This window comes from Sminthopsis crassicaudata, chromosome 1 (assembly GCF_048593235.1).
Source record: "Sminthopsis crassicaudata isolate SCR6 chromosome 1, ASM4859323v1, whole genome shotgun sequence".
Lineage (NCBI taxonomy): Eukaryota > Metazoa > Chordata > Mammalia > Dasyuromorphia > Dasyuridae > Sminthopsis > Sminthopsis crassicaudata.
In genome coordinates, this window is record NC_133617.1 from 561488026 (window position 1) to 561500861 (window position 12836).

The following is a 12836-nucleotide window of genomic DNA, read 5'->3' on the forward strand; positions in this document are numbered from 1 at the left end:
CTAGAATGTAAATAATCCAACAGAAATTGGGCTGGTACTATAAGACAAATCAAGAGACCAGTCATAGAAGTTTACTGAATGAGGGAGCAAGATGGCATGGTCAGACCTGCACTTTAGGAAGATTTCTTTGACAGTTGAGTGAAGGATAGATTGGAGTGGGGAGAAGTGAGGCAGGAAGCCCAGTAAGCAAGATACTACAATAGTTCAGATGTGAGATGAGATGATAAGAGCCCACTCTAGGGGGTGACAGGGTCAAGGAAAAAAGGGTGTAAATGAGTGATTTTACAAGGGTAAAATTGACAGGCCTTAGTGAGAGATTACATGTGAAGGTAAAAGAATGGAGAGTTCAGAATGACATGTAGATTGCAAAACTTGATGACTAAGAGTATGGTGGTGACTTCAACAGTAAAAAGAATGTTAGAAAAAGGTGAGTATTTAGGAGGAAAGATAATGAATTCAAATTTGAATATCTTGAATTTAAGATGTATGTGCTAGATGTTCAATAGGTAGTTGAATCTGTGAGACTGAAGGTGAGCAAAGAGGTTAATACTGGATAAGAAGATTTGAGAATCATCGTCATAGAGATGATAATTGAATCCATGGGAGATGATGAGATCACCAAGTGAAACAGTAGAAAGGGAGAAGAGACGAGGCCCTAGGACAGAGCCCTGTGGGACACAGCTGGTTTGGGGTATAATCTGAGTGAAGATCCAGCAAAGGAGACACAGAAGGAGCGGTCAGATAGGTAGGAGGAGATCCAAGAGAAAATGTTATCCCAAAAATCTAGAGAGAGGAGGGTATTAAGGAGGAGATAATGATCAACAGTGTCTAAGGCTGCAGAGAGGTCAAAGAGAATGAGGGTTGGAAAAAGGTCACTGGATTTGGCAACAAAGAGATAATTCAATATTTATGCCTCATCCATTGTCCTCTTCTATAAAAAAAAAAAAACAAAAAAACAAAAAAAAACCAGACTTGTGATTCATTGGTATGGAGAACTCCAAAATATGGAAGTTCTCCCCACCAGTGCAGGTCAGCACCTTCTCTGCAACTTTTAGGCTTAGAAAGTAACGTAGAGCACTGAGAAGTTACATGTAGTGCCCATAGACACAGAGCTGGTGTTATGTTAGAAACAGGAACAGGAAGTAGGTCTTCCTGGCTTTGCTATGGCTGCCTCTCATTCTCTTCCAAAGATAAAGCACAGTCTGCTCTGCTAGAATTTCATAGTAAGACGATACTGGCTCATGAGTATTTTCTGATTTTTAAAGGAATTTTAAGTCAAATAATTCAAAGTATAAATAATGTTACAAAAGCATTGATCAGGATTAAAAAAAAGAGTTACATCCTCGACTGCCCCACACTTCCTCTCTCTCTGCTTCTGTGTGTGTGTGTGTGTGTGTGTGTGTGTGTGTGTGTGTGTGTATGTGTATGTGTGCGTCTCTCTTTCTCAGCCTCTTCTGGTCCGTGGAGTGCCTGTTAGCACAGGCAGACGTGTAAAGATGACTAAGGCTAAGAACCATACCACCCACAAGCAATTGTACAAATGGCAAAGAAATGGCATCGAGAAACCTCACTCACAGAGATACAAGTCTCTGAAAGGGGTTGATCCCAAGTTTCTGAGAAACACAGGCTTTACAAAGAAGCAAAAGAAGATGGAATTGAATAAGATACAAGCCAACAACATCAAAACCATTAAGGCCCTAACAGAAGCCATCCGGGTCCTGAGCATCAAGGTCTCCATGAACGAGCTCCTCAAGCGCATGAGCATGAAACGCACAAATGCCATTGCCAAGAACACTGACCTTAAGGATGCCACCAAATGTCCAGGACCCAAGATCAATACTAAACACCCAAATTCCAAGATCACTAAGCCTAACTCTAAAGTTGCCAGAACCACTGATCCCAAGACTACTAAGTCTCCTGATCACAAGGCCTCCAAGTCTGACCCCAAACATACCAAACATGGTTCCAGGGCTACCAAGTCTGACACCAAGGCCACCAAGTCTGATCCTAAGGCAACCAAATATGAAACCAAAGTCACTAAATCTGGTTCCAAGGCCACTAAGAATGACACCAAAGTCTCCAAGTCCACCAAGACTGACGCTAAGTTCACCAAATCTAATCACAAAGCAAACAAGTCTGAAACCAAAGTCACCAAACCCAAATTTGACCCCAAGGCCACAAAACTTGACACCAAGGTTACCAAGTCTAATCAAAAACCAAGGAAATATGAGGGCAAGGTCACCAAATCTGAACCCCAAAATACCAAGTCTAACCCCAAGACCACCAAATTTGACTTCAAGGCCACCAAGTCTGATCCCAAGGCAACTAAGTCCAAAGCCAAAGTCACCAAGTCTGATCCCAAGACCACCAAAAATGTTCTCAAGACCACCAAGGCTCATACCAAGGTCTCCAAGGCCACAAAGCCTGATCCCAAAGTCTCCAAAACCATCAAGTCTGACACCAAGGTCACAAAGTCAACTCCCAAGGCAAACAAGTCCGAAGCTAAAGTCACCAAGTCAGAAGCACAAATCGCTAAATCTGATCCCAAGAACACCAAGTCTGACCCCAAGGTCACCAAATCTAATCCCAAGATAAACAAGTCTGAAGCCAAGGTCACCAAGACAGAAGCACAAATGACCAAGTCAAAATACAAGACCACCAAATGTGACCCCAAGGTCACCAAGTCTGACATCAAGGTAACCAGGTCTAATCTCAAGACATCCAAAGTCATAAAATCTGAAGACCAAATGACTAAATCTGACCTCAAGACCACTAAATCTGACTTTAAGGCCACTAAGTCTGACACCAAAGTCACCAGATCTAATGTCAAGGCATCCAAGTCCGAAGCCAAGTTCACAAAATCTGAAGCTCAAATGACCAAGTCTGTCCTCAAGACCAACAAATCTGACCCTAAGGCCACTAAGTCTGACGCCAAGGTCATCAAGTCCAATTTCAAAGCAACCAAATCTGAATCCAAGTTCATAAAATCTGAAGCTCAAATGACCAAGTCTGTCCCCAAAATCACCAAATCTGACCCAAAGGCCACTAAATGTGACACCAAGGTCCTCAAATCTAATCTCAAACCAACCAAGTCTGAAGCCAAGGTCACAAAATCTGAAGCTCAAATGACCAAATATGAAGCCCAAATCACTAAGCCTGATCCCAAGACCACCAAGTCTGACCCCAAGGTCATCAAGTCTAATGTCAAGCCAACCAAGTCTGAAGCCAAGGTCACAAAATCTGAAGCTCAAATGACCAAATCTGACCCTAAAACCATCAAAGCTGACCCCAAGGCTACCATCTCTGACACCAAGGTTGACAATTCTGATCTCAAGATAATCGGGACCAAAAGCCAAATCACCAACTTTGACTCCAAAGCCACCAAAAATGGTCCCAAGACCATCAAGCCTAACACCAAAGTTCCCAAGGTCACAATGTCTGATACTGAGATCACCAAATTTGAACACAATGTAACCATAGCTGAAGCCAAAGTCACTCAATCTGAAATCAAAATCACCATGTTTGACTTCAAGGCCATTAAATCTGGCCCCAAGGCTCCCAAGTGTAACATCAAGTTCTCCAAAACCAAGTTTGAACCCAAGGTTACCATGTCTGATTCTAAGGTCATAAAGCTCGGTGATTCCAAGGCTTTCAAGCTCATCGATTCCACAGCTGCTAAGTTTACTGAAGCCAATGAAGCTAAGAAAGACAAACACCGAGAAATTGGGGATAATGCCACTAGTTCCATGTCTTCAAAGTAGATGCTTCAGGACAGAAGGATGCGTTTAAGCCTTAAACCACTGCTTTGTTTTGCTTTTCTCAGCCAGGGTATAATTATTCACTATTTTGTACAAATAAAGGAAGTGATGAGGCATAAGAAAACTAAAAAAGCTTTTTTTTAATCTTCTTTTTGAGTATTTTATTCCTTGACATGATCACACACATATACACACACAAATACAAACACACACATTCTCTCTCTCTCTCTCTCTCTCTCTCTCTCTCTCTCTCTCTCTCTCTCAATATATAGATATGGAGATAGTCTTTGTATGTATGAATACACACAGACACACTCAGACCCAAAATAAATATACATGCAGATATATCAAATGCAATTTAAATAGCCTACTAAAATTTTTTGGCAAAAAAGGCTCTACTGCCATCTTCAGCTTTCTTATGGGAACTGATTTTTCAAAGTCTTAAAAAAAAAAAAAAAAAGATGGTATTGTCAGGAAAAATCCAACAACAAAAACAAAATAATAAAAGTCTTTTACTGTTAGAAAAGGCCCCATAGGACAATTTAAACACACCTCTTTATTTGTACATGAGCTAATTGAAACTAGAGATTAATTGACATAACTATTTGTTAGTTAACCAGGAAGTCCACTTGACCACTATTCAAATGTTCTATCTAAATATCCACTAAATATCTTCCCCCAACTAAATATCTAGACAAAGTTTACCTCATCTAATTTTCCCCAAGGGCCATTGCAACTAAGTCCTAGATCATAGATTCTATTTTCTTTTTAATAGAGACTTTTTTATTCTTTTACTTTCAGTCCCAAATTCTTTTCCTACCTTTACCTCCTCCTTTATTCATTGAGAAGACAAGGAAAAATAAATCTTGTAACAAATACAAATAGTTATGCAAAACAAATTTTCAAATTAGCCATATTCACAAAAAGGGGCAAGAAAAAGAAAGAAAAATGTGTTTCAAGCTACAATTTCTGTCCAACAAGTGTGTATAGAATGTTTCATCAGGAGGTCTGAAATTTGTGGTGAATCATTCACTGTGTTAATTAGTGTTATTAAGTTATTCAAAGTTAACTATAATCAATATTGTTGTTACTGTGTAACTTGTTCCCCCCAGTTCTCCTCATTTCACTGTCAGTTCATATATATATATATATATATATATATATATATATATATATATATATATATATATAGAGAGAGAGAGAGAGAGAGAGAGAGAGAGAGAGAGAGAGAGAGAGAGAGAGAGAGAGAGAGAGAGAGAGAGAGAGAGAGAGAGAGGGAGGGAGGGAGGGAGGGGTGGGTCTTTTTTTGGTAGCAAAGAAATGGAAACTAAGGGGATGCCCATCATTTGGCAATAGTTGAATGAGTTATAGTATATAAATGTGATGGAATACTATTGTACCATAAGAAATGATAAAAGGGATGCTCTCAGAAAAACCTGGGAAGATTTATATTTTGTACATAAGAGTTTTTTCCCTATTTTTTGAACTCTTTGGGCTATAATCCAAATAGTGATATTGCTAGCTTTCTTTTTTTTTAATTTAATTTTTATTTTATAATTATAACTTTTTTTTGACAGTACATATGCATGGGTAATTTTTTTTACAACATTATCCCTTGCACTTACTTCTATTCAGATTTTTTCCCTTCCTCCCCCAACTCTCTCCCCCAGATGGCAGGTAGTCTTATACATGTTAAATCTATTACAGTATATTCTAGATACAATATATGTGTGTAGAACCGAATTTCTTGTTGCACAGGAAGAATTGGATTCAGAAGGTAAAAATAACAGTTTACACTCATTTCCCAGTGTTCCTTTTCTGGATGTAGCTGATTTTGTCCATCATTAATCAATTGGAATTGGATTAGCTCTTCTCTATGTTGAAGATTTCCACTTCCATCAGCATACATCCTTGTACAGTATCATTGTTGAAGTGTATAATGATCTTCTGGTTCTGCTCGTTTCAATTATCATCAGTTGATGTAAGTCTGTCCAAGCCTCTCTGTATTTCTCCTGTTGGTCATTTCTTACAGAACAATAATATTCCATAACATTCACATACCATAATTTACCCAACCATTCTCCAATTGATGGACATCCATTCATCTTCCAGCTTCTAGCCACTATGAAAAAGGCTGCCACAAACATTTTGGCACATACAGGTCCCTTTCCTTTCTTTAGTATTTCCTTGGGATATAAGCCCAGTAGTAGCACTGCTGGGTCAAAGGGTATGCACATTTTGATAACTTTTTGGGCATAATTCCAGATTGCTCTCCAGAATGGTTGGATTCTTTCACAACTCCACCAACAATGCATCAGTGTCCCAGTTTTCCCACAGCCCCTCCAACATTCATCGTTATTTGTTCCTGTCATCTTAGCCAATCTGACAGGTGTGTAATGATATCTCAGAGTTGTCTTAATTTGCATTTCTCTGATCAATAGTGATTTGGAACACTCTTTCATATGAGTGGAAATAGTTTTAATTTCATCATCTGAAAATTGTCTGTTCATATCCTTTGACCATTTATCAATTGGAGAATGGCTTGATTTCTTATAAATTAAAGTCAATTCTCTGTATATTTTGGAGATGAGGCCTTTATCAGAACCTTTAACTGTAAAAATGTTTTCCCAATTTGTTACTTCCCTTCTAATCTTGTTTGCATTAGTTTTGTTTGTGTAGAAACTTTTTAATTTGGTGTAATCAAAATGTTCTATTTTGTGATCAATAATGCTCTCTAGTTCTCCCTTGGACACAAATTCCTTCCTCCTCCACAAGTCTGAGAGGTAAACCATCCCATGTTCCTCCAATTTATTTATGATTTCGTTCTTTATGCCTAAATCTTGGACCCATTTTGATCTAATCTTAGTATGTGGTGTTAAATGTGGGTCCACGCCTAGTTTCTGCCATACTAATTTCCAGTTTTCCCAGCAGTTTTTGTCAAATAATGAATTCTTATCCCAAAATTTGGGATCTTTGGGTTTGTCAAACACCAGATTGCTATTTTTATTCACTATCTTGTGTGAACCTAACCTATGCCACTGCTCAACTAGTCTATTTCTTAGCCAATACCAAATGGTTTTGGTGACTGTTGCTTTATAATATAGTTCTAGATCAGGTACAGCTAGACCACCTTCACTTAATTTTTTTTTCATTACTTCCCTTGAAATTCTCAACCTTTTGTTGTTCCATATGAATTCTGTTGTTATTTTTTCTAGGTTATTTAAATAGTTTATTGGAAGTCTGATTGGTATAGCACTAAATAAATAGATTAGTTTAGGGAGTATTGTCATCTTAATTATATTCGCTTGGCCTATCCAAGAGCACTGAATGTCTTTCCAATTATTTAAATCTGACTTTATTTTTGTGGCAAGTGTTTTGTAATTTTGCTCATATAATTCCTGACTCTCCTTTGGTAGATATATTCCCAAATATTTTATACTATCGACCATTATTTTGAATGGAATTTCTCTTTGTATCTCTTGCTGTTGGATTGTGTTGGTAATGTATAAAAATGCTGAGGATGATATTGCTAGTTTTCAAAGGGCATACACAGCTTATAAACCTTTTGGGACATAGTTCCAAATTGCCTTACATAATGGCCAAATAAGTTCACATTTTCTATCAACAAGGAATTTGTATACCTGTTTTCCCATAGCTCTTGTAATACTTGCTATTTTCCTTCTTTGTCATTTTAGTCAGTCTGATGAGGATGAGATAGTATCTCAGAATTGTTTTATTGTTCATTTCTCTATTAGTGATTGAGAGTATTTTGTTATTGATAACATATTTATTTTTTTACAGAAAATAGTTCTTATTCCTGTAAATAGAGTCTTGTGAACTTCTTTATTTTTAAATTTTTTTGTAAACTATATTACTATATTTTGCAAACTTGAGTTGAGGCTCCATATATATATATTAGAATAAGCCTTATCAGATTCCCTTCCCCCCATTTGAGTTCTTTCTTAGCTATATTGGTTTTGCTACATGTAAAAAATTTTAATTTTACATAATCAAAATTATTTTACTTTTTGCGAATCTCTCTCTTGTTTAGTTATCATGAATTCTTATCCATAAATCCGACAAGTAATTTCTTTCCTGATCCACTGATTTGTTTGTCATATCACCTTCTATATCTAAATTATACATCTATTTTGAGCTTATTTTGGTATATAGTATAAGATTTTGATCTGTATCTAGTTTCTGCCAGACTACTTTCTAGTTTTTCCAATAGTTTTTAATCAAACCATGAGTTTTTGCCCAAAAACATGGGATCTTTGGTTTTGTCATATACTAGGTTACAATGTTCAGTTGTTCCATATATTATATACTTAATCCATCCTACTTATCATATCTTTAATTATAACTCTGTCCTAAATAGTTTTAATAGAGACCTATAGAATTTTCTGAAATCTAGCACTGTTTGGCCACCTTCCTTCCCATTTTTTTTTTATTCTTCTGATATTAATGACCTTTTTGTTCATTCAGATGAATTTTTTTTCTAACTCTATAAAAGAATTATTTGGTAGTTTTATTGGTACAGCATGAAATAAGTAAATTAGTTTAGGAAGCATTACCATTTTTAGTATATTGGTTTGACCCAACAATAAGCAATTTAATACTTTCCCAATTATTTAGATTTTTTTATTTGTGTAAAGAGAGTTTTAGAATTGTGTTCATATAGCTTCTATGTATATCTTAATAGGTAGATTCCTAAGTATTTTAAATTGTCTGTAGTTATTTTAAATGGAATTTTTTTTTCTATCTCCTCTTGCTAGGTTTTGTTGGTAATACACAGAAATATGTGGATTTTAAATCCTTAAAATTTGTTGAAGTTGTTAATTATTTCTATTAATTTTTTTAATTGATAATCTAGGGTTCTATGAATAAAAATAATGATTTTGATTCCTAATTTGTTTATAAATATTTCTTCCATTTATATTTTTGTCCTTTAGCTATAGCTAGCATTTCTAGGACAATATTGAATAATTAAAGGTGATTAATGAGCACCCTTGTTTTACCCCTCAACATTACAGATAAAACTTGTTCTTTGCTTTAGATAGATAATACTTATCATTTGAAATAAAGCTCCATTTATTCCTATGCTTTCCAGTGTCATTGTTATTGTTTAAACAAGAATGGCTATCATTTTATCAAATGCCTTTTTTGCACCTATAGAAATCATCATATGATTTTTGGTTTTGTTATTGATATGGCCAATTATACTTATAGTTTTCCTAATATTGAACCAGCCATGCTTTCCTGGTAGAAACATAACATGATCATAGTGTATACTCTTTATGACATATTGATGTAATATTCTTGCTTGAATTTTACTTAAAATTTTTTCATCATTATTCAATAGGAAAATTGGTTTATAATTTTCTTTCTCCATTTTGACTCTTTCTGGTTTAGATATCAAGATTATATTTTGTATTAAAAAATAATTTGGTAGGATTCCTTTACCTATTTTTTCAAATGTCTATATAGTATTAGAATTAATTGCTCTTAGTAATGAATTGAACCAGCTACACCCAGCGAAAGAACTCTGGGAAATGAGTATGAACCATTAAAATGAATTCCCAACCCCTCTATTTTTATCTGCCTACATTTTTTATTTCCTTTACAGGTTAGCTGTACACTATTTCAAAGTCCGATTCTTTTTGTACAGCAAAATAACTGTATGTACATATATACATATATAGTATTTAACATATACTTTAACATATTTAACATGTATTGGTCAACCTGCCATCTGGGGGAGAGGATGGGGGGAAGGAGGACAAAAATTGGAACAAAAGGTTTTGCAATTGTCAATGCTGAAAAATTACCCATGCATATATCTTGTAAATAAAAAAATAAATGCATAAAATTAAATTATTTACATAGCTGAAAAATAAAAAAAAGAATTAATTGCTCTTTAAAAATTTGATTGAATTTTATAATTACATCTGATCCTGGGAATTTTTTTAGAAGGAACTCATTTAGGACGTAATTCCTTTTTCTAAAATAGATCTATTTAAGTATTCTATTTCTTATTCTATTTTTTGGACAATTTATATTTTTCTAAGTATTCATCCATTTCATTTAGATTATCAGTTTTATTGACATACAGTTGAACAAAATAACTCCTAATATTGTTCACTAATTGTGAATGCATCTTTTTCATTTTTTTGATACTGGTAATTTGATTTTCTTTTTATATAATTAGTTCTTAAACTAGAATCCATAGAACTGTATTTCAGGGGGTCTGTGAAATGAAATGTACATACATATATATATAAACTAAATTAAATTATATATATATATATATATGTATATATATATACATACACATATATATGCACACACACACACACACACACACACACACATATATATATATAAATATATATATATATATATATATATATATATATATATATATATATATAAACTAAAACTTCAATTATTTGAAAACATTTAGCTTTAGAATTCACTAAATGGCCAGAGACCCGGGGCACAAAAAAAGAATTAAGAATCCCTGGTCCAGATGAAAAGTATAGATATCAACAGAGAGGTTTTAGAAGACTAATTCATAACTAGAGTCTCTCCAGAACTATTTATGATGCTGGGTCTTTTGTGGACCTTTCTCATATTTAAGTTTCTCTAGAATGAGAACTAGGCATTCTAAACAACCTTGGTTCCTATACCATCTCTAGAATAACTCACCATTCTGATGGAGACCTTAGAATCATCCTAACATTTCTGGGATTTGTCAAATAAGAGTTGAGCCCAAGATGGTAATTCAGACCAAATTCCAAAGATATTTTAATTAGATGTCATTACATCAAGAAGGCTTATTTTTATGTCAAACACCACTGTAAGTGGCCATTATGTATAGTGGATCTCGAAGCCATACCGAGAGGTTGGGCAACGTTACTTCAGGACTAATTTGCCTGCTTTTGTTTTCAAGCGGTCTGCCTTATCCGAAGCACAATAATAAACTAGCATTTTATATAATGCTTTAAAAGCTTTGCCAAAGCATTTTACAAATATTATCTAAACCATCCTGGGGAGTATGTGCTCTATTATATTGTCAATTACAGTTAAGAAAACAGTTAAGAAATTTACCAGCTAGAAAACTAAAGCAAATTAAGCAATTTGCTAGCTTAGCATCATATAACCATTTGGTGTCTGAGGCCATATTCACAGTATCCAAGAGAATGATTTTTTAAAATATCAGAATGAATTTTGTATGTCAATAATCTAGCAATGAAAAAAAAACATAGATAAAATCACCTCACCTTCCTCAAATTTATGTTAAGCAAAACTGGTATTAGAAAAAAAGTTCAACAACTGTTTTGGGATCTTTATCAGCAGCAAAACAATTTATAATTTTGTTAATAATTCTAACAGGATCTTATTTAAATAATTTTTAAAATGAGAACTTAGGGATTCCAAAATATAAAGTATTTAATTCTCATATTTTGCTATGAGTATATGATGTAAATCCTAGGTATTCCTTGCACATCGTAGACATGAGCAAATTTGTCTGCTAGGACTTTTGAATAGTTGCCTGTAATCCTATGGTGCTATAATTAAGCCTAGTACCAATATGACTGCCAAAAATCACCAGAGTGGGTGGTAAAGGCAGCCAAGTAAACTCTAATTATGGAAGGCAGGTTTCTGAGATGCTACATGCAAGGAACATAGGCAAGATCAGACAGCTTAGATAGGTTACCAAGCCAATATGAATAACCTTGTCAAATTCAGGTCAAATCACTTTTTGGGCAACAGCTGCCACATTATTTCTTTCACAGGTATTCTTAAAACATAATCTGAAGCACTTGGCCTGGAATTCAGCAATTAGCTTGTTCACTAAAAAAAAATAAAATGCAGTTATGAAACCTGCACTATGCTAATCCTACTCCTCTTAGAATAAGAAGAGAGGCCTGAATCAAATCTCCTATCTTCTCTTTTATATCCCAATCTTGCCATTCATTGTTCACTCATTCATTCAACAGTTATTCAGCAAATTAAAACATTATTCAGCATTTTAAAACATTAAAAATACCTTTCAATAAGATACATTTTTTTTCTGTGTCAACATGGGCGAAGGGAACCATTTTGTGAAATCATACTTAGGAGTCATCTATTAAAAAAAAAAAAACTTAGAAAAGACTGGCATTATCTCTGGCTTCTAAATATGTATTTTGAAGAAAAAAGAATATGGCCATGCCCTGTCTATTATGATAGACATGCAAATTCATATATTAAACCTTCTATAAGAAATGAGAGGAGATGGAGACTAGATAATTCCCACATTTTATTTATAGATTTTTAAATGCCCTGTAACAAGGAAAATTTATAGTAAGGTATCTAAATTAATAGGTTGTTCAACAAGATAACACAAAATATACTAGTATTTGTAAAAATTGATCAGAGGAGAAAAGTTTCAAAACACTTTCCATCCACTATTGTCTTCTGTGACGCTATTTTCTTCTGTGAGGTTCAAGGATTTCTCAGTGTAACAAAGCTCAAAGAATATTTTGCATTTTTACTTCCTGATTTCTCTCTCCCTTGCAAAAAGAAATAAAACTTTCTTAATTAAGATTGGGTTACATTCTAACTGCACATCCAATTCTCATAACTGGCAGAAGAACTTTGCAGATTCACTGTTTGTGGAAAACAAATTTATCATCTTATTGAAATCTCTGAAAGATCCAATAGGCCTTACCTGAGTACCTAAAGAGGCTGCCATCATATGAGTCAGAAGCTTAGCAGCAAACATAGAATGCCTGGCACAGAAGATATGAGAAAGAATGGCCAGGCAAAGACCTGCAGGAACAGAAAGAAAGCAAAGAAAGAAATTGCTTTAAAATTAATGAACAAACAGCTAGTATACTGAGAAAAACACTGGGGACATAAAATGAGGAAGACTGATTAGCTTCCACTGTTTAGCATTAAGAAAGATTTAATTTCAATGATATTATGTTGGGCCATGTGGTCTACTTTGTGAAGCCATTATATTAATTAAGCAAAAAAAGGCAGCTTTCCCAATCAAAGTTTGTGTTCAATAGGATCTTTAATGTATATATA

The 12836-nt window shown here is 34.5% G+C and overlaps 2 protein-coding genes across 3 annotated transcripts in view; one reads left to right on the forward strand and one right to left on the reverse strand.

Annotated features, from left to right (window-relative positions):
* Positions 1–12836, reverse strand: part of ADGRV1 (adhesion G protein-coupled receptor V1) — a 710827-nt gene that overhangs the window by 382324 nt on the left and 315667 nt on the right. For both annotated transcript variants that reach the window (XM_074282108.1, XM_074282109.1), the window contains one exon: positions 12475–12575. In XM_074282108.1, coding sequence (XP_074138209.1) covers positions 12475–12575 — 101 coding nt within the window. The remainder of the gene's footprint in view (positions 1–12474; positions 12576–12836) is intronic.
* LOC141550955 (uncharacterized) lies at positions 627–3902 on the forward strand. Its single transcript, XM_074282110.1, has 2 exons — positions 627–745; positions 1449–3902. Exon 2 carries the CDS (start codon positions 1497–1499, stop codon positions 3759–3761), a length of 2265 nt encoding a protein of 754 aa, XP_074138211.1. The 5' UTR covers positions 627–745; positions 1449–1496; the 3' UTR covers positions 3762–3902.